This window comes from Miniopterus natalensis, chromosome 18 (genome assembly GCF_054644295.1).
Source record: "Miniopterus natalensis isolate mMinNat1 chromosome 18, mMinNat1.hap1, whole genome shotgun sequence".
Lineage (NCBI taxonomy): Eukaryota > Metazoa > Chordata > Mammalia > Chiroptera > Miniopteridae > Miniopterus > Miniopterus natalensis.
The window spans coordinates 33,842,625-33,863,181 of record NC_142098.1 but is presented as its reverse complement, the minus strand read 5'-3'; the positions used below and the strand labels follow the sequence as shown (position 1 = coordinate 33,863,181).

Genomic DNA, 20,557 nt, shown 5'->3' with positions numbered 1-20,557 from the left:
ATTATCTGTGAATGGGTCTGTCTCTCCCATGTCCTGGGAGCTCCATGAGGACAGAACCTGGGCTTCCTCAGTCCCTGCCATTTCCCCAGGCCTGCCCAGCCCAGAGCCAGGCCCAGAGGAGATGCTCAGGAAATGTTAGCTGAATGAACGTTTACGTGTCTTTCTTTCTCTGTACAGTGAGGATCTGAACAATACTTGACTCACAAGGACTCAGTGAAATCACATCCATAAACTATTAAATGTTATATAGTCCATTGAAATGTCCAGCACATGGTAGGTACCTAATCAATGTTTATATTGTCATTGTTCTGCAGGCAGAAGATAATAATAGTTGAACCTGGGTGGGCCGTGGGGAGGATAGGAGAGGGGTGCAGGGATGTCCAGGAGGATGAGTGGACAACCAGTGAGGCTGACTCACAGGCTGGGGGGCTGGGGAGGGAGACATCAAGGAGAGCCAATCCGGGGCTCTGGCCTGGCTAGACAGTGGCAAGTTCATCCCTGAAATAATACTGCTACTACTGCTACTAGCAGGAACTATATGAGTACTTACCATTTACTCAGGAATGTGCTCAGCTCTTTGCATATATTAATTATTAATTTATCTACTATTCTCAGCAATGCCATGAGGTAGGTTCTATTGTTATCCCCTGTTCTCAGATGAAGAAACTGAGGCACAGAGAGGTGAAACCACATGCCTACGGTGACATACTGAAAATCAAACCTTTGAGGTCAGTCTCTCTCTCTTTTTTAAATCCTCCACCCTCAGACATGCTTTTTGATTTGAAAGAGAGAGACAGAGAGAAAGCGAGAGAGAGAGAGGGAGAAACCTTGGTTGGTTTCCTCTTGTATAAGCCCCAACCAGGGACTGAATCTGCAACCTTTTGGTATATGGGACAATGTTCCAACCCACTGAGCCACAGCGTGGTCAGTCTCTTGAACATGAATTAAATCTCCTGCTACAGAAACATACTTGGAGGAAAGGTGGGGGGTTCGGGTTGGAATGAGTGTTGGGAGTAGCCTAGAATAGAAGAGATGCCCAACAAATTGTAGTGGATAAGATCACAAACTTTGGAGTCACACCACCTTGGTTCAAATCAGCAGAGTGACTTGCACAGGTTACTCAGCTTATCTGGGCCTCGTTTTCTTCAACTGTAAATTGGGGGCTAAAGTGAGGACTCCCTGAAACTGGGAGTCTGCCTCGAGAGAGCCCTTTGCCTCCTCTTGGCTTCAGTTTCCCCCTCTGTTAAAGAGCAAGGTTCCCAACTTCCAGCTCAGCTCCCCACCTCCCTGGCTCCCAAGGGAGCCTGCCTCCCTAGGAAACCCCTGCAGGGCAGGCACTACCTGGACAGTGTCCACGGGGCAGGGCACAAAGTCGGTGTGTGAGAGGCAGCGGCTTGGGCCCACCAAGTGGGGTCCTCGGGGTCCCTCCCGCCGATACTCCTTGATGGGTTCCAGGTGGAGTCGCTCTCTTGGGAGCACAGCCTCATGGCATGGGGCGTAGCCAGGTGGCGGGAGGAACTTGAATTCGCCATGTCGGCCACCAAGGAGGAACCGCACCCTGATGGGAGAGTGGGGTCACTGGTGGGGTAAGTGCTTAGTGGGGTAAGGGAGCAATCCTGGGATTGGTGGAAGGTTCTGGGGAGACCTGAGATCACTGGCAGTCATAGGATAAAGATTATTCAAGAGTCAAAAAGGATATTTTAAGGTCGAAAAGAATGTCTGAGGTCAATGGGAATCATTGGAAAGTCAAAGAAGGAAAGTATGAGGTCATTGGAGAGTTAACGTAAAGTCACAGGTTCTTTGGAGGAGCTGGGTCAACAGAGCATTTAGGGATATTGGAAGGTTTTGGGGAGACCAAGAAGGTCACTTGGGAGTCACTGAGAATCTGGTGTAACAATGAGATAACTATAATTGCCACTGAATGGTGACTGGAAAGTCATCCTCAGAGCTTGGGGGGGTCATTGGGAAAAGGCTGAGTTATTGAAAGGTCTTTGGAATATCTGGGGTCACTGAAGGGTCAGTGGAGATTATGGAGCAATTGAAAGACCATTGAGAGATGCTGGAGTCACTGAGAAGATTTTGAGAGCATGGAGTCATTAGGAAAGCCCAACATCATTGGGGGGGTTATTGGGAGGTTTCGGGGTCATTAGAAGATCATTGTCATATTCTGGAGTCATTTGGAAGTCACTGGAGTAACACAGAGTCATTGGGACAGTCTGAGGTAATTTAAGAGTCTGAAGTTTTTAGAAGGTCATTGTGAAATTTGGGGGACACTTGGAGGTCACCAGAAGAACCTGGAGTTGGGGAGAAGTTGAGGTCATTGGGAGGACACTGAAAGGGCCGGGGTCATGTAGAGTTCACTGGGACCTTCACACAGTCAGTCCTGATGGTGGGTTGCTGGGTCCTGGCAGTGCTTGGGGAAGTTGTCTCAGGACAGTCCCAGGTCTGGGGACTAGCAAGGAGACAAGGGCAAGTCCTTACTTTACACCAGCTGAGAAGCTGACGACAGGGAAGAAGAGCCCATCGAGGTTGAAGGCCTCGAAGACGCCCTGCACGGGGCAGCCATTGATGCGGAAGGAGATGGATGGAACGCTGAGGTCCAGGCAGCAGCTGACCACGTCCTCCGCGGCCAGGAGGTGCTGCCCTGGGGAAGTCACTGGGCGTGCCACGTGTCCTGCAGCAGGGTCACCAGGGAAGGGTCAGAAGTCAGAAGTCCCATGGGACCAATGATATCAAGAGACAAGGGGCAGGTATTAGAGGATCTTATGGAGTTTGGATCCTGGAAACCCTAAGGTCAAGGGTTCCCACAGAGGTTCTGTAGCTCTGCAACAGGCAGAGGTCAAGGCTCCCCTGAGGTTAGGATCCTGAAAGCTGTAGGGTCAGAGATGAAAGCCTTCCTGGAGTTAGGATTCTGGATCCTTCGCAGTCAGAAGTTAAAGATCAGAGGTCATAAAAATCTGGGCAGTTTTCTGGGATCTCTATGGTCACACATCCCCTGGGGTCAGAGTTCTGGAGGCTATGAAGAAATGTGTTAGGGACAGGATTCTGGAAGCTCTAGCAGCAAGGTCTTGATAAATGAGGAGTGAGGGATCAAAAGTTGGCCTCTTTTGGGGGTCAGGATCCCAAGAACCCTAAGATGTGTGGTGAGAGACTTAGAAACCCTGGGGTCAATTGTCAGGGTTGATCATTCCCTGGAAGGGTTCAGATACCTGTCCAGAGATGCAGCCCATCAAAGCCATAGGAATAGAGGTCGTCGCCAACGCCGTTACCGCCCCAGCCCTCGCCGCCCCCAGGGTAGGGGCTGTAGCCCTCAGTGAGGGCCCAGCCCACCCGCAGGTGGGTGGCCTGAGCTGTCAGGAATGGAGTCACTTCATCCACCATCACCTCAAAGTACCATTTCCCATACTGTGTGGAGCCCTCTGCTCGGCCCACAAAGATGTTGGGGCGGATGCTGCAGGAGAGACGGAACAAGAGAGGGAGATGAGGGCGAGGTGGAGAGAGCCAGGTTATTGCAGGGGTTGGGGGAGAGGGAGAGAAAGACAGAAAGATATATACACAGGAAAAAGAGAGGCAGAGGCATAAGGACAAAGAATAAGAAATGGAGACAAAGGGAGAAAAAGCAGAGACAGAAACAGACAGAGAAACACCAAAGACAGAGAAAGAGAGATGGGAGAGACAGGGGGAAATGTGGAGGGGAAATACAGGGACAGAAGCAGAGAGAGGAACAGAGAGGCAGAAATGGAGCAGGGAGAGAGGACAAGAGCGGGATGCTGGGTGAGCTGGGCAAGAGTAGACAGCTGAGCGGACCAGGTGTTAAGTCCAAGGTGGGAGATGGAGGAGGAGACAGCCACATGGTGTGGAGTCTCCGAGTCAGGGTGTGGTCAGGCTAGGGTCAGGTGTTAGGGGGCAGACCTGGTGACATAGTTGATGAGGTTTGTCTGCAGCAGAAGCTCACGGCCAGGGAGCAAGTTCTCGGTTATGAGATCTTGATTGGAGCGCACGGCCACGCCATTACACACACACAGGGAACACAACACGTCCAGCACCTGAAGGTCAAGGTCAGAAGTGAGTATGTGAGGGCACCAGCGCAGGTCCCAATGGGAGGCCCTGGGTGAGAAGCTACAAGTAAAGGATGATGGATGTATCATGGCAGGAGATGGGCACTTTGACCAAGAGGAGGTAGAGAAAGTAGGAGGTCAGGGATCACAGAGAAAGGTCAAGATCAAAGAGAAAGATCAGGTGAGAGGGTAGGGGCCATATGAGTTGGGATAAAGCATCAGCAATGTAAGAAATGAGGGACTGCAGTAAGAGATTAGAGGTGAGATGTCGGGGGAAGAGTGCAAGGGCCAGATCAGTGAGAGAGCATAAGGGTCAGGATGGTATTTGAGATCAGCAGGGGTTGCAAACTAGTGTCTTCAGGGGCCAGGTACATAATGCAAATCTGTGACGTGGCTAGAAATAATGCAGCATGAACTGGTAGGACCTGTGGCAAAGTGGAGAGTGTATATGCACCCCACCAAAGACTATAAAATTGGAAAATTATAGGAAATTTTAAAAAATATTTCAGAGATCTAATGAAGTACATCTATGGCCCAGAATCCATTTCAGAATCATGAGTTAGAGACCTTGTCTTGAAACAAAAGCACATGGAAGAGGAGTCCAGGTAAGAGATAAGCTGGGGGACGGGAGGGAGGGGAGTGTTGAGTTCTGGGGCCAGGGTAAGGGTTCAGGGCTAAGAGGGTAAGAAGCCAGGGGTGAGGGGCTGACCTTGTGATTCCTCCCATGCTTATCCAGGAGGGAGATGATGGACTTGATGTGGTTCTCTTGGATGATGTTCAGGACCTCGGGACTCTCAATCAGGACACAGTACAGCACCTCGAGGATTCCTGCATGGTTAATAGAGTGAGAGGTGAGGTGGCTGTGGCCCTTCCCTTCCCCAAGTCCCTGTCTCTTCCCACGGGCTCTCCTACCAGATGAGGCTTCCAGCCGATCCAGCTTGCTGACCAACCAATCCAAGTTGGTGGAGAAGAGGGCACAGTTGGTACGATTGCCACGGATCAGAGAGGCTGAGGGCAAAGAGATGGGTTAGACCCAACAGTACTGGGGACCTGTGGAGCTCTAGGGGAAATCAGAACTAGACCTTTTACCCAGGAGTTCATAGAGCAGGTTCACAATCTCTTTCCAAGACTCGGCTGCCTCCTCCCCGGCAAATTCAGCAAAGTGAGCAGCAGTGGTGTAGACATTTAGGCGGTCAATGCAATTCAGGACCAGGGAGAGCATCCCCTAAGGTGAGGAAGACAAGGGAGTCACCACAGGAGTCCCAGTCCCAGTTCCTTGCCTTTCTTGGATTTACTAATTCACATTTCAACAACTAGTGACTGAGTTCCCAGATCTACACCAGCACCCTTAGCTCCATGTCCCCCTTCATTCCCATCACCCTCCTCCCCTTCTTAGCTCCCCACATCAGTCCTTGTCCTCTGTGCCTCCGTCCCCAACATAATATAGCCTTATTAGCAGCAGGGCTGAATTTGTGCTTCTCCTTCCCAGTTTTCTTTCCATTCTTTTCCCTTCCAAGTACCCCACTCCTGGTCCCAGCTGGCCCAGTTCACTCCCCACCCGAACCATCAGAGAGATTTTGTTGTTGTTTTACATTTAATCTATTGTCCTTTTTAATTGTGAATTATAACAGACATACAGAAAATCACACAAAACATATACAGTCAATTGTTACTCCTGATATTTAGGTTCTGTCAAGCCCCGGTGAACACTGAGTTAGGGAATCCTGAACCATGACTCCCAGGGGAAACACAGGAAGTTCCTCTAAATATCTAGGCACGATAATTTCATCAATGAATCAATACACACTCGTGCTGTCTTAACACACAAACTGCTAGCCCCGGACCCCAGCTGAGGTCCCTCCCTACACTGTCCTCTCAGTCTCCCAAGACCCACCTCTGGCCCTGCCCCCACCCCCACCCCCACGCCCCACTCTGGTTCTGTTCTCGCACCCCGCAGGCCGCACCCCCCAGACACCGCCCGGCTCCGCAGCCTCTGGGCGTTCATCCTCTGACTTCTCAGGCCTTCCCCAAGGACCTGGCCCCGCCTCGCAGGTGAGGGAGCAAGGCCAGTCCCCCTCATCTCTCGCTCTCACAGTCCCAGCCCCGGCTCCGCCAGACATCCTGCCCCTGGAGGCTGCGCCCCTCCTCTTGTCCCCCACGACCCGGGCCCTGCCTTGTGGGCACAGGGGGGTCTCTGGCTAGGATTCTGTAAAAGCGACTCTTCCCCCGAGGGCCCGTGGGCCACTCCTGGGGAAGCCCTGCTAAAGAATCCAGAACTCTGCGCCCACCTTCATTTACACACTTAGGGGAAGAGTTCTAATTGGAAGATGCAATGTTAAAGCGTTCTCGTTTTTCTTTCTTCCCATCCAGAAAAGCTTATTTTGTTCTATGGCTATTAAGCTCCGACCCCTCTCGTGTCCCCCACGACCCGCCGCCCTGCGGGGCTGGCACAGGCGGCGTCCTCCCTGGAGCCCCTCGGTCTGCACCTGGGGCTCTCGGACCTCCGCCTCCGCGCCCCCGCAGGCCCCGCCCCGCAGGCCCCGCCCCCGCGGCACAGGCCCCGCCCCGGCCCGCACCTCCTCCTGGAAGAGGCTCTGGCGGTTGCGCAGGCTGCGCAGCTTGCTCTGCTTCTCCTCGTGCTGCAGCTCCTCCGAGGGCGGCTCGAAGTAGCCGATGAGGTCCTGCAGGCTCAGGATGACGCCCTCGATGGGCAGCGCTGAGCCGACCGGCGGCCCCGAGCCCCGCGGCTTCCCGCTGAAGCTGTCCAGGCCCCTGTGGGAATCGCGCACATCTCAGCGCGGGCGGGGGGCTGGAGGGGGCGCCGAGGGCGGGGGGATGGGGGGGCGCCGAGGGCGGGGGGGGGGGGGGGGGGGCGCGGGGGGGCGGGGGGCGCCGAGGGCGGGGGGGGGGGCGCGGGGGGGCGGGGAGGGGGCCGTGAATGCTGATTGTCGGTGAGGCGCTCTCCAGTCCCACTCCCAGTCCCCGCAGGGCTCCCACAGACACATCCATTTAACAGAGAGGGAGGCTGATAATGCAGAGAGGCAAGGGCTTTGGCCTGAGGTCACCCATGGCCAAGGGCAGGGCTGGAACTAGGACTCATGCCTGTGTCCTGGAGGCAGGAGGCAGGTCTGGGGAGGCCCAGGGCCAAGGGTGTGGGTGTCAGGGGTGTGAAAGACGGTGATGAGGGATGCGAAGTCAGATTAGGGGCCAAGTATAAAGGTCAAGAGTTTAGAGGTTAGTGGTCATGTGGTTGTTAGCAGGGCTGTGGATGTCAGAGGTAGAGATTAACAGGGTCAGGTGCCTGAACGCCAGGAGCATGGGGGTCAGGTGTGGCCTGGCACCGGGCAGAGTGGGCAGGTGGCTCACTTGATGAACTGGTTATAGAGGCCAGCCGTGCTGTAGATCATGCGGGCAGCCTGGGACTCCTCCTGCTGGCAGCGGGTCAGTGACAGCGCGTCATCCATGTGGCCTTCCTGGTGCAGCATGGCCTGGCAGTGGAAGGATAGAGAAATCAGGAGGGGGCCATGCTCCCCAGATTCTAGCCCCAAAGCTGCCTTCTTCCTCCACCAAATCTCTCTGCCAGTCCCTCCCTTCTATCCCTCTTCATCTGACTCTGTCTTTCATTCTGTCTTTTTCCCTTTATCTCTGTCTCTCTCTGTCTCTGTCTCCTTGTTCCTGTCTGTCCATCTTTATGTCTCCCTCTCCTTATGTCTCTCATCTATATTGCACGCTTTTGTTTCATTTCCCCTGTCTCCCCTTCTCTGTCTCTCTCTTATCTTGTCTCTCTCCAGGTCACATCCTCTCCACTTGTATCTACTAATGGCTTAACATTCCCCCATCAGAGCGCTGTAGCAGCGCCTCAAACTTAACATGTCCCAGACAGAATGCCTGACACCCTCTGTGAGTAAAGCCATCACAGCGCCAGCTTTCCCCTGAGCTGACCTCCTCTAGTCCTGCGGCTGTAAATATCACCCTCTCTGCTCATGTTTCCAACTACAAGCCTTGCTCTTTTTGCAAACAGTTGCCTCCTTAGTCTTCTCACTCATTCACTCAGCAAGTCTTTACTGAGTGACTCTGTTATAGACGTTGGGGGTAAAACTTTAGATCCCTGTCCTCCTGAGCTGACACTTGACTGTCCCCAACTTGGTTAATGGCACGTCCATCCTTTTGGTCGCTCAGGGTAAAAATCATGGCATCACCCCAACCTCTGTCTCTCTCATCCTGATATCAAATCTATCAGAAAATCCTGTTGGCTCAGCTCTCAAAATTCAAGCAGAATCCACCATGTTTCCCCACTCCACAGTCCTCACCCTGGGTCTCTCCCCTGTCGTCTACCACCTGTACCCTCCGAGCAATCTCCTCCCTGGTCTTTCTACTCCAGCTCTATACCACCCCCTCTCCCTGGCCCTCACACACAATCGGTTCCCGAAAGCAGCTAAGGAACCCTGTGAATCGGGTCACCTCCCTGTCCTGCTCAGAACACTCTGTGGCTCCATCTCATGCGCGATAAAGGTAAAAGCCAGGACCCTCCCCATGACCCACAAGGCCCACCGATCTGCTCCTACCCCCTCTGTCTCATCTCCGCCCCTCTACTCGCCCTCGCTCACTCTGCTCCAAGCAAATTGGATATTCTTTTTGTTATTGCAATACACCAACCTCAGGGCCTTTGCATATGACCTTCCCTTTGTCAAAAGTAGTTTTCCCACCCCTCAGGTAGAAAACTATGTACTTTGTTGAAGGCAGTTGACTCACCATTTCTGAGCACAGGGAGGGCGGGGAACAAGTCTGCAGAGCTGGCCTGTTTTCCCACACGCACATCCAAAACAACTGGGATACTCATTAATTTGTTGCATGTCATCTTCAGTATGCTTGTCACTCTCTGTCTTTTCCATCTCTCTCTGTCTTTCTCTGTTTTTCTGTCTCCATAACTTTTTGTCTCTGCCTTTCCCTGTCTCTCTATTTCTCTCTCTCCCTTCTCCATATATATTAACATATGGATTTCTTTTCCTTTTTTGCTGTCTTTCTCAATCTTGGTTTCTCCCAGCCTGCATCTTTCTCTCAGTCCCATCTTCAAAGCCCTGAAGGCTCAAGCACCAACACCCCCCAGTCTCCTCCCTTCCCCTCCAGGCACCTACCTTTTTCTTCAGCACCCCGAGCCGCAGAGCTTTGGGGTCCGGGGCTGCATAGGTGAGCCACAGGCCTGAGGCCACATGCTGCACAAAGCACAGTGACTCTCCATACTTGATCTCAGGGGGGCCCATGCCTTCCACGTCCCGCTTGGGGGCCACATCCAGCTTCTCCTGCAGGAGCAGGGGCCAGAGGTCAGCTCCTCTGCTGTGCAGCTAATAGGGGAGCCCCCCTGAGAGACTGCAGAGTGGGGGCTGATGTGGGATTTGGGGCTCCAGGTGAGGGAGAATGCCCTCACCCCACCGACCTTGGAGGTGCGGAAGCAGAAGGAGGTGGCCTTGGTGTGCGCCTTGCTGGCATCAACCACCACCAGACCCTGGTCCTCGGTGAGTGCCAGGTACCGCCCCGTGGTGACATGGCGGATGCGAAGCGGCTGACCCCAGCGAAGGTGGCTCCCACTCCAGCTGTGGAGGGTGAGATCAAGGGGGTCAGAGGACCCCCCAAGTGTCCCATGGACACCACGGTCTTAGTTCAAACCTCCTTGAACCCCAAGTCCTTCTCCAGGGTGCCCTAAGTCTTCCTCAGATCTTTCTTAGGGCTCCCCAGTCCACCTTCAGGGGCCCTAATCCCCTCTCAGGCCCTCACAGCTTCCCCCAGGCTCCCCAGATGTCCCTGGTGTCCCCAGTTTTCCCAGACCCATCACTTTATCTCCCTCCACTCCCCACATTTTCACTCAGGACCCCCTACCATCCCCCAAGACCTCCTTTTACTCCAGGATTCTAGGAACCTGAGAGCCTCATCACTCTTTTGGGCTCCCCAGATTTTCCCTCAAAACCCTCCAGTCTCTTCCTCAGTTCTTCCTTCAAGACCCTCTCTTCCTTCCCAACAACCCCCCTGGCCCCTATCCCCTCCCCCAGCTCAACCCCAAGGCCCCCACCTGATTCTCAGAGGCTCCAGTCTCCAGAGGGAGCGGGCGTGGGTGCACACAGCTCCACCCTCATAATGGACAAGTCTGGGGACACAGGAAAGAGTGAGGTCAGGGGTTCAGGTTCCAGTCCCCCAGAATCTGACCCCTAATCCCACCTAGGGCCCCAGCCCCTCAACGGACCTTTGCATTCCCCCTGCCCTGCCCTGAGACCCCAAGCCCTCTTGTCCCCCACCAAGACCTGCGCTGGTCATCACTGTCAGCAGGGGAAATGGTCAGGCACTCATCCATGTGTCCGTGAAAGAGGCGGAGGACATGGCCTCCCGTCACAAAGCCTGGAGAAGAGCAAGGAAGATGATCACTGTGGGGCTGGAGCCCCAGACAAGTCTGGGAGCCAAAGGGGAGTCCAGGAACCTACTTCTCCCCTAGGGAAGGCTGGGGGCTAGGTTGGGGGTCTAAAATTAAAGATCTGAGTTTCAGAGTGTGAAGTGTAGTCTGAGATTTAGGCTAAGTTTGAGGCCTTAAGTGGGGGCATTAAGATTTGGGGTCTGAGGTTGGGGATCAAAGTTTGGGGGTCTGGGTGTGCAGAGCTGAGGTTGGGGGATTTGAGGGTCTGAGTTTGGATATTTGAGGTCGGGGTTAGAGGTTTGGGGTCATATTCCCTGATATTAGGGTCTGCATTTCAGGGCTTGACTTGGGGTTTGGGTTTAGAGGTATGGTGAGTTGGCTCTGAAGTTGGGATCTGAATTTTGAGTGTGATTTTGAAGGTCTGAGACTGGTAGCTGAGGTTTGGGGTCTGAGGTTTGGAAATTTGAGCTTTGGGGTCTGAGTTTGGAGAGATCTGGGCTTTACAACTGGAAGTTGGTGGGTCTAAGATTCAGGCCTGCGTTTTGGGATCTGTCTTTTGATTCTCAGGTTGGGTCTGGCTTAGGGCTCTGAGGTTTGAGGTGTGAGAGTTGGAATCAATGTTTTGGGGCCATGCTTTGGGGTCTTAGCATGGGGGTCTGGATCTGAGAGATGATTCTGGAGATATGAGGTTGAAGGTGGAGGTCTGAGGTAGGTTGGCTGAGGTTTGGAGTCTGAATTCAAGGTTTTGGATTGGGGATCGGAGTTTTAATTTGGGGGTCTGAGGTCACTGTCTATGCTTGTCACCTGAGGCTTAGGGTTGAGAATAAGCTCCATATTGGATGTTCTAAGCTTGGATTCGAGTTTAGGGGCCTGGCCTCCAGGACCTGAGTTTGGCATGTCAGCTTTGGGGACCAATACTTTGGGTCTGAGTTGGGGAGTCTGATCCTGAGATCTGGATTTGGGGCCAGTTGGAGATCTCAGTGTGAGGGTCATAGTTTGGGGTCTGAGCTAACAAGGTTCTGTTTGGGCATGTCTGGGAGCAGTATGGGAAGTCTATGTTGGGGGGTCTCAGTTTAGGGGCTGGAACTAGGGGAACCCTTACCCTCTTCACAGCCAGAGGAGATGGGGTTCATGTTCCACAATGTCTGCATGAAGGAGGCATCAACTTGGAGCTCCCCACTGGCCGTTGACAGGTGCTGAGGGCAACCAGGAGACGATGGTCAGAGAGTGGTGGGGGCAATAGTTCCAGAGGCAGAAGCCAAAAACCAGAGACAGGAGCCAGGAAACCGGCAGACAGAACATCAGAGGTCACAGGTCAGGAAACCAGGACAGAGTCAGGAGATAGGGTGTCAGAAACCAGGAATTGGGCATCAAATTCAGGAAACTGCAAATTGGGAGTCAGGACACTGGGGCCAGAGACCAGGCTAACCAGTGATAAGGAGACAGGGTGGACCCCATGTGCCTCCAACCCAAGGGCAATAGCAGCCATGAGGGGGCGGGATTCTCACCAGATAGCGCTCAGAGGAGACACTAACGAGGATGAGGTCATCCCCAACTCGGACCTTCTCTCCTTCAGATCTCTGCTTGGAGGCAGGGTGCATTGTCCACCAACAGGCCTCTCCTGCGGAGGTAGGGCTCTCAGGACAATGGCTGCCCAGAATTCTCTCCCCAAGGCCTCCCCAGTCCTGAGCCCCCCAGCCTTCTGCCCCAAATTCTCCTACTTCTGCCACCCACTCTCTGCCTCAGATTCCCATTTCTGTCCTCAGACCCTCTGCCTATGGTTCCCCCATGCTTTCTCAGTCTCCCCATCCAAATGTGTCCATTTGCACCCCAGACTCTGTCCCAAAGCCCCCATTGCTACCCCCAGAGCATTCCCGTGTCCACACCCATAGTTCTATAGACCTGTGCCCCAACTTCCCACCTGCCCTGTCCCTGTCACATCCTGCCCCCTCCAGCTCCTCCACCTGTTGCATCTTCCTGCAGTCCCACGTCAAAGGCCAGCTTGTCCGTCATGGAGCGGGAGGTAGTGAGACAGCTCAGGTACTAAGGTCAGAGAAGGGGGTCAGCCTCTTCCTGCAGGCACTGCCCCCCTGCCCCTGCCCTTGACCCCTTGCTGATGCACTTACCATGCTGCTGTGTGCATGCCGGAGCAGGATGGCATGGCCATACAGGAGTGTCCTGTGTCCCCCACCCTGGGATGACTGGGGGGGGATGAAGGGCACAGAGTGAGAACAGATGCCCAATACATCTGGCCTATCCCAGGTGGGAATGTGATCCCCATAAAATACCATGCTCAGGCCTGGATGCAAGGAAGCCTCAGTTCAGACCCTCAACAGATTCTCTGCCTCAGTTTCCCCGCCCTTGGAAGCAGGGGCTCTGTCTCTGAGAAGTCTGTGGGTGGGGGGTGTTTTATATCCCCCAAAGCCCACTCTGTCCTTCCTGCCTCCTCCACCTTGTTTACTAGGCCCCAGGTCCCTCAGGGAGACTGGCCCTCTCCTCTAGGTACCGAAGACACTCCGAGAAGCCCCAGCATCTCATGTTCCATGGTCCTCAGCTCCTTTTACTCTAACCTGTCGCATCACGGCTGAGCCGCAGCTGGTGTGCACTGGTACAGTCCTACCAGTTGTAAAGATTTGAACATCACTTGTGGAGACCTGCCCTGTGCTGCCACATACACCCAAGAACAGGGAGACTCTGCCCCTCCTGGGGGGTGACACCCGGCTACTCAATGGCAACAGGCCTTCCATCCCAGCTCTCACATGCCCATGCTCAGGGGGCCATGTGATGGGGCCACATGATCACATGGCGGACCCACTCCTGGAATGGAGGGGACCCATACTTGGGATAAGGGAGGTGAGGGGAGAGGTCCCATGCGGAGAAGAGCTGGGATCAGGGTCAGAAAAAGGGTGGGAAAGAGGAGGAAGTAACAGGCAGTGGGGACGGGGGCTCACAAGCCCCCATCCCCTCCCCTCCTTCCTTCCTTCTTTCCTCCCTTCCTTCCTTCCTTCCTGGCCTGTTCTGGGCTTCACAGCCCTGACAACTGGGTTGAGGGAGACCCCCCAGCCTCATATGCAGGATGTGAGCCCAAGAGGCAGGCCTGGGGTCAGAAGAGGTGGGAAGGACAGGTGACACCCAAGGCCAGACCTACCCACTTATCCAAATTGAGGGCCTGTGGGGGCAGGGCAGAGAGAGGAAGAGCAGATGGTGAATGATGCCGGGTCCTCCCACCCATCCAGCCACCCTCAGCCTGGGGTGGGAGCCTCACCTCCACTCCAGCTTCCACAGTGTTGGCCAGCATCTCCTGCAGGGCTCGGACGGATAGTGACTGCTCCAGGACAAAGCAACAGATGGCCAGATCGGGGGGCACATTCTAGAGGGGGGTGAGATGTGAGCAGAGGGCCTATAGGCCCAAAGACCTGCCCCCCCTCTAGATACTCACACCCCTTGGAGACCCAGACTCGACCCCAAACCCCCAGAAGTCCTGCCCTCTGCCACCAGCTTCAGACATCCTGAATCCTCACCAATGACACAGAACAAACTGCATGCTCCCACAAACCTGACCCCACCTGAACCTCTCAGAAGCTTCCACACCACACTCCTCTCAGGCACCACACTCCCCACCTAACCTCAAAGGATGCCTCAGCCCGTGCCCCCACCCTCAGACACACTGCATCCGCCCAACTCCAGGAGGCTCCTCCGATTCCCCTGCAGGTAACTCGGATCTCTCCACTGCAGAGGGAGCCCCACTCCCGCCGGCACAGTGCAGCCCAGTCCCTGCCTCCTGCCCTGGACACTGTGAGCACTGCTTCAGAATCACAGGAGGGCACCCTTAGCCACCCTCCTCAGTCTCCCACCTGTCACCTCAGACTCCTAGACAGCCTCCCCCTTTGGGCCCAAGGCTCTCTGTCCCTTGCAGACCCTGGCCCTTTCCCCCATTAGATGCCACACCCCCTCCCTTTCCCAGCCGTCCCCGCATCCCTCAGGTGACCTCCTCTCTCAAACCCTGAGTCCACCTCACCCTGAGACTCCAGGCTCCCTCCACCTCTCAGCCTCCCCGCCACACACACACTCAGTTCCCTGCTAGCATCCTCCTGACCCCTCCAGACCCTGTCACCTCGGATCCAAAGCCTTCTGTCATCTCAGACACCTGCCTCCTAAGACCCCAGCCCCTCCCTCCTCAGAGGTCCAGCCCCTTTTTCCTCTTAGGCCCCTCCCATTTTCTCTCCTACCAGCACCTTCTCTTCCGACTCCCAGACCACTTTTCTTTGGACCCCAGATTCTTTAGACCTCTCTTCCCTGGCCCCGCTCCCCCTCCCCTGCTAACCTGGGCATTGCTGGTGGGCTCCAGGAAACAGAGGCGGTTGCCAAAGCCTTCGGCTGCCAGGCAGAGCTTGAGCTGCTCCTTGAGCACGGTGGCACTGCACTGTAGGACTACTTCATCATCCTGGGGCCAGGACAGAGGAGTCAGGACTCCCTGGCATCCACCCTCACCCCACAGACGCCACATACCATGCCACTCATCCCACCCTGTCCCCATGAAAGGGATACCCACCCTTGCAATTTATCAAGTAGGTGCCTGGCTGAACACTCCACATGCTTCTAATGCCCCCATGAAATAGGAGCCAGTGTCACCCCCATTTTAAAATGGGGAAACAGGCTCAAAGAGGGGACATGGCTGTCCAAGGCCACACCACTAATAAGAGGGGGAGCTGGGATTTGAACCCCAGTCTAGCTGGTTCCAGAGGCCTCCCAGTGGGGTCCTCAAGGTGAGCCATTGAAGGGTGGAAAGCATGGACCCCTCAAGTTCAATGGCTTTTAAGCCCAGCCTTCTCTACACAGAATCGTTGCCCTGGCCAGGCAGCTCAGTTGGTTGGAGTGCCATCCTGTATACCAAGAGGTGGTGGGTTGGACTCCCAATCAGGGCACATACCCAGGTTGTGGGTTCTATCCCCAGTTTGGGTGCCTGAGGGAGGCAACCGATCAATGTTGCTCTCGCACATCAGTGTTCCTCTCTCTTCCTTCCTCTCTAAAAAAAATATTTTAAAAAAAAGGAAAAAAAAAGACAGTGCTGCAGCAACTGGTCAAAGTTAAATGAGGACTGTGAATTAGATAACGGTACCATCACAATACCAATTTTCCTGATTTTGATAACTGTACTGTGATTTGTTAAGAGATGGCCTTTGATATTTAGGAGATACTAAAGTATTTAGGGGTTAAGGGTATCATCTTCACAACTTGCCCTAAAACAGTTTGGGGAAAATAGATGGAGGGAGAGAGGAAGGGGAGGGGGGAAACGCGGGGGAGAGAGAGGAAGCAGATATAGCAAATCCTCACTTTGGAGAGAATGGCTGAAGGCTGTATGGGAGTTCTTTAAACTGACCTTGCAACTTTTCAAGATTATAAATTAAAATTTTAGCCCAGCTGGTGTGGCTCAGCAGTTGAGCATCAACCTATGATCCAGGAAATCTCTGTTTGATTCCCAGTCAAGGCACATGCCCGGGTTGCATGCTCGATCCCCAGTAGGCGGCATGCAGGAGACAGCCAATCAATGACTCTCTCATCATTAATGTTTCTATCTCTCTCCCTCCCTCTCCCTTCCTTTCTCTGAAATCAATAAAGACATATTTTTTTTGAAAAATTTAAAATTGTAAGTAAAATAGGAGCATTTTCATGTACTGGGTCCCATTCCAAGAAGTTAACGTGTATTAACTCATTGAATCCTCACAAGAACCCTGTGAGGTAAGTCCTAGTATGTGAACCTGTGGAAACTGAGGCCACAGGTTCACATAATGGCATACCTGGTATTTGATCCCAACTCTGTGGTTCTGTATGCCACACTCTTGGAACACTAGACCACCTCTTAATACAGGACTCTGGTAGCCCATATCTGCCATTATAACTAGTACAAGTGTCCATGGGGAGTGCTCCTTGCTTTTGCTAACAGAGGTCTCAATAAAAAATTATGGAGACCACAGCCCATAGCTGCTGAAGGAAGCAGTGGTTATTCTATCTCTTAGCTAAGGAAACATTCAAGGAGCTTAGGTGTCCTGCCTGAGGTCACATAGCCTCCAGCCCTTCCAGCATATCACACAAACATATTCCAGTCCTGGGCTTTGACCCACACAGGCAGCCCTCAGTCCATCCAACGTGGGAGGAGGGAGGGAGGGTGGACCTGTTGGCAGGAGGCCCCACAACTTTTTTGTCTTGTAATCCCCAACCACGACATCTTGGCACTGTTCACTCATAGGAATCATCCAGCTTGCATTTACCAAGCACTACTGTCTGCTAGGCCTTATGCTCAGGGCTTTATGTCCATATGATAGACAGCCATTGAGCATTTGCTGTTGATCTAGAAGCTGGATGTAGAGCAGCGAGTAAAGCAGACAGAACCCTGTCCTCATGGAGCTGACATCCTGTGGAGGAGACGCAATAAGCAGGTGAGTAGGTTCATAATTTAAATGTCAGTGATAAGTGTAATGGAAAAAATTCCCCAGGGTAGGGATGACATCAGTGAGGGGATGAAGTGGCCGCCTCTCCAAGGAGGTGACATTTGAGCTGAGCCTAACACTTTATCCCAAACCACAAACCTTATCCAAATAATGAGACAGAATCAGCCTGATCAAAGGCCTGTGGCTGGAGGGGCCGAGAGTGTTGGGGAGAACCAGGGGGTTCAGATGGTGGCAGCGGCAGGAGCCAGGGGAGAGAGGAAAGAGATGAGCTCAGACAGGTATCTGCACCGGTCCCTTGGGTCCTTATGGTTCATTTTTTTTCTCCCCATTGTTAATTTTAGTATATTTGCTGCCAAAGTGAGCCCTGTCCCCATTTTTCAGATTAGGACATTAAAGCTGGGAGAGAAAAAGAAAAATTACTTGCCCAAAGTTGGGAAGCAGGCAAATGGCAAGGCCAAGGCCTGAACCAGAGACAGGGGCTTAATCGCTACGCCAGTGATTCTCTAATTTGCTCGGGCATCAAATGAAGGGAGGTGACCTGGTTAAAATGCAGCTTCCCTGCGGCGCCAGTTCCCACCCCCCACCCAGCACCAAGAGCCTGATCCATTGGCTCTGCCTGAGCAGGAAATCTGGACCATTAACATGCCCCCAGGAGATTCTGACCCAGGCCAAGCTTTGAGAAACCCAGCCAGAGCGGGGCTAGAGGTAGCCACCCATCAAAGGGAAATGAAATGAGTTTAGGGGTCCACAGCCATCATGCTTAGAAAAGGAAATAAGTAGAGTAAGAACAAAAAATACCAACATGCTCGTCATGTTCTAAGGGCTACCTACATTTTATGAAACTTGTTTCAGTTCAAAATAGGTGTGTGTGTGCATGTGTGTGTGTGTGTGTGTGTGTGTGTGAATGCACCTTATTTGTCCATAATAACATGAATGGGAGGCAGCCTGATGTCCATCAGCAGGTGAACTGATCAACAAATTACTATATTCACGCAATTGAAATATTACACGCCACCAAAAAGGAATGAACTTTTGATACATGCTACAAGGATGAATGTCTACAATACTACACTGAGCAAAAGAAGCAAGACAAATGAGCATAAACTGCATACGAAACACTAGAATGACTGATGGAATCTATAGTGACATAAAGCAGATGGACAGGGTGAATTACTGCAAAGAGCAAGAAGCACCTTTCTGGGGTAAAAGAAATGTTTTGTCTTAATTATGATGCTTGTTACATAACTGTGTAGAGTTTGTCAAAATTCATTGAACTGCAACACCTAAAAGAGGTGCAATTATTATATGTCAATTATACCTCAACAAAGTTGGTTTTTAACTAATATATGTGTATGTACTGGGTTACAATATAAAATATATTTCTTACTGGTGAAATGAGGTATAACAGTTTAGAGAAAACCACCACACAACCTCAATAAAGTTCAGGAAAACACACTCCGTCTGTGGCCAAGAGATGCCAGGGCCAGGCCTCTAGAACCCAACACTGGCTACCTTGGCAAGTCCGAGCCTAGTTTTCCTCTTGTGAAAGCAGGAGGGCTGGGCCCCAGAGGCATCTAGAGATGACACTTCCTGGCCTTGACCTTGAGCAAGTGATTCCACTCATACCTTGGTTTCCCTCAGATCTCCCAGAGAGATAAAGATAGGGCCCTACCTCAGAAGATAGGGCAGCGAGGATATAATTAGATGCCTCAGAAGGACTCAGGGGCTGATGGCCTTGGCCATGGCCTCATTAGAGCCCAGAGGAGAAGATAGCCCAACCCATTGTGTCTGCTAAGGGACTGAGCTGGGGTAAGAGTCTAGGGTGAAGCTAGGCCCCCTCCTGTGGCCAAATGTTCAGCTGTCCCTACCCTTCATTACCAGCCCCAGTTGTTTGTTCCTCCCTCCCAGGAAACCAGACCGTAGAACCAGGGTCCTATTCTGGGGCCGGAATGCTGTGTCAGCATTTCTTAGGGCCCAGAGGGGGAGGGGAGGGGCTAGTGCAGGGTCAGCAGACCTGGCCCAAAAGAGAGAACATCTCCTTCCATACTCACACCCCACATCCACTGGGAGGGAAAATTGGGAAGGACTCCAAGACGGGCAGCTCCTCCCCCCATCCGCTCCCTGTCCCCTGCCCAGCCCCAGAAGAGTGGCTATTCTGGGAGAGACACCTGTTGTTCCAATTCCCATCCCTGCCCCCAGTGGAGGATCAGAGATGTGGGGACAGAGCTAGAGAGGCCAGCGAACCACAGAGGACCTGAAGCCAAGAAACAAAGACAAAGACAGAGACAGGGAGACAGACACAGAGACAACCCAAAGAGACGGATAGGGAAAGACACGGCCTGGAGATTATCAACAGCCATATTTGACCCTCCTCCCTAAAACCAAAGTGGGGAAGAAAGACCCAGAACCTGAGGGACCCCCCAGAAGACCCTCAAGGGGTGGGGGTTCACAGGACTTGGGTCTTCCAGCTCACCCCAGCCCCCTCCTCAAGAATTTAAATAGGTCAGAGCCTGGAGCAAGAAGAGAATTAGGGCTAGGTTGGAGAGAAGGGGGGACTGCTAAATTAAGCTCAGGAATTAGTACCACCTTCCAGGAGTGCCTGCTTCCAGGGTGGTGAGAGAGGGTGCTCCCTCAGAGGTCCCCTTCTCCAGGACAAGCCGCTAAAGTCAGAAGAGAGGGAGGCCGAAGGTCCCCCTCCCCATTCTGCAGTCCCAAAGTCTGCTAATTCTCTGTAGTGAAATAGGTGGGGGTGGAAGAGAGACAAAAACTGAGAAAGACAGAGTGACAGTCACCCGGAGGGACAGAGGAAGAGACCCCGAGTGTCAGAGACCACCAGCGAGCGGGACAGGCAGCTCAGAGGAACCCGAGAAGTAGCCCCGGAGACCCCCTAACGCAGATACGCACCGTCCGCAGAAACTGAACCTCATCCTCGCCCTCTCCTCCGTCACCCATGATGCCGAGGCCGGAGGGGCCGGCGCTGAGGTCGGGGGACAGGAGGAAGGGGACTCGGCCGGGGGGCGGGCTCGGGGCGGGCTGGGGTCGGAGGCCTCCGGGGACACCCGAGGGCCAGCGCGGCAGATGGAACTGCGAGGAGGCCCCGCGTGCTGGACAGAGCTGGCAGGGGATCCCCGCCCCCGGGCTCCCATTGGGCCAGGACTACGCCGGACACGCCCCCTCGCCGGAGCCCCGCCCACAGGCTGCGAAGCGGCGAGGGTTTAGCGCAGAGGGAGTGTCGGGGAGGTAGCTGCCCGTCTCCACCTCCGCGGCGAGGAAGGGGCCCTCCGGCTCCCACTCAGAGCGAGCGAGCCGAGGCTCTGCACCGGAAGCCCCTGCGTGATGTCATACAGCAGAGCCGGGACGTGCACTAGGTCTCCGGGCTTTAAAACGCAGCATACGTCGTGATTAAAAGCAAGACCTCTGAGCCACATAGTCTGAATCCGAGTCCCAACCTTGCCACTCCCTTGTGTGACCTTGGACAAGTCACTTCGCCTCTCCGTGCCTCAGATTCCCCAGCTGGTAAGAAGGATATTAATAGTACCTATCTCACAGGGCTGTTGCGAGGATTAAATGAGATCATTTATCCACAGCACCTAAAACAGAACCACCCCCAGCCGGTTTGGCTCAGTGGTTAGCGCGGCGGCCGGTGAAAT

General features: G+C 53.6%; 1 protein-coding gene across 2 annotated transcripts in view; it reads right to left on the bottom strand.

The window, feature by feature from the left end:
• RYR1 (ryanodine receptor 1) overlaps positions 1-19,896 on the bottom strand; it is a 98,427-nt gene extending 78,531 nt beyond the window's left edge. For both annotated transcript variants that reach the window (XM_087826694.1, XM_087826693.1), the window contains exons 1-20: positions 19,812-19,896; positions 14,783-14,902; positions 13,724-13,828; positions 12,585-12,659; positions 12,423-12,501; positions 11,967-12,079; positions 11,561-11,654; positions 10,352-10,445; positions 10,123-10,197; positions 9,493-9,649; positions 9,194-9,358; positions 7,425-7,546; positions 6,635-6,830; positions 5,148-5,283; positions 4,971-5,066; positions 4,768-4,886; positions 3,913-4,046; positions 3,210-3,451; positions 2,482-2,674; positions 1,342-1,558 (exon numbers count right to left, since the gene is read on the bottom strand). In XM_087826694.1, the coding sequence (XP_087682820.1) occupies positions 1,342-1,558; positions 2,482-2,674; positions 3,210-3,451; positions 3,913-4,046; positions 4,768-4,886; positions 4,971-5,066; positions 5,148-5,283; positions 6,635-6,830; positions 7,425-7,546; positions 9,194-9,358; positions 9,493-9,649; positions 10,123-10,197; positions 10,352-10,445; positions 11,561-11,654; positions 11,967-12,079; positions 12,423-12,501; positions 12,585-12,659; positions 13,724-13,828; positions 14,783-14,902; positions 19,812-19,859 (2,580 nt within the window). In that variant the 5' untranslated portion in view covers positions 19,860-19,896. The remainder of the gene's footprint in view (positions 1-1,341; positions 1,559-2,481; positions 2,675-3,209; positions 3,452-3,912; positions 4,047-4,767; positions 4,887-4,970; positions 5,067-5,147; positions 5,284-6,634; positions 6,831-7,424; positions 7,547-9,193; positions 9,359-9,492; positions 9,650-10,122; positions 10,198-10,351; positions 10,446-11,560; positions 11,655-11,966; positions 12,080-12,422; positions 12,502-12,584; positions 12,660-13,723; positions 13,829-14,782; positions 14,903-19,811) is intronic.
• Positions 19,897-20,557: the final 661 nt, after the last annotated feature.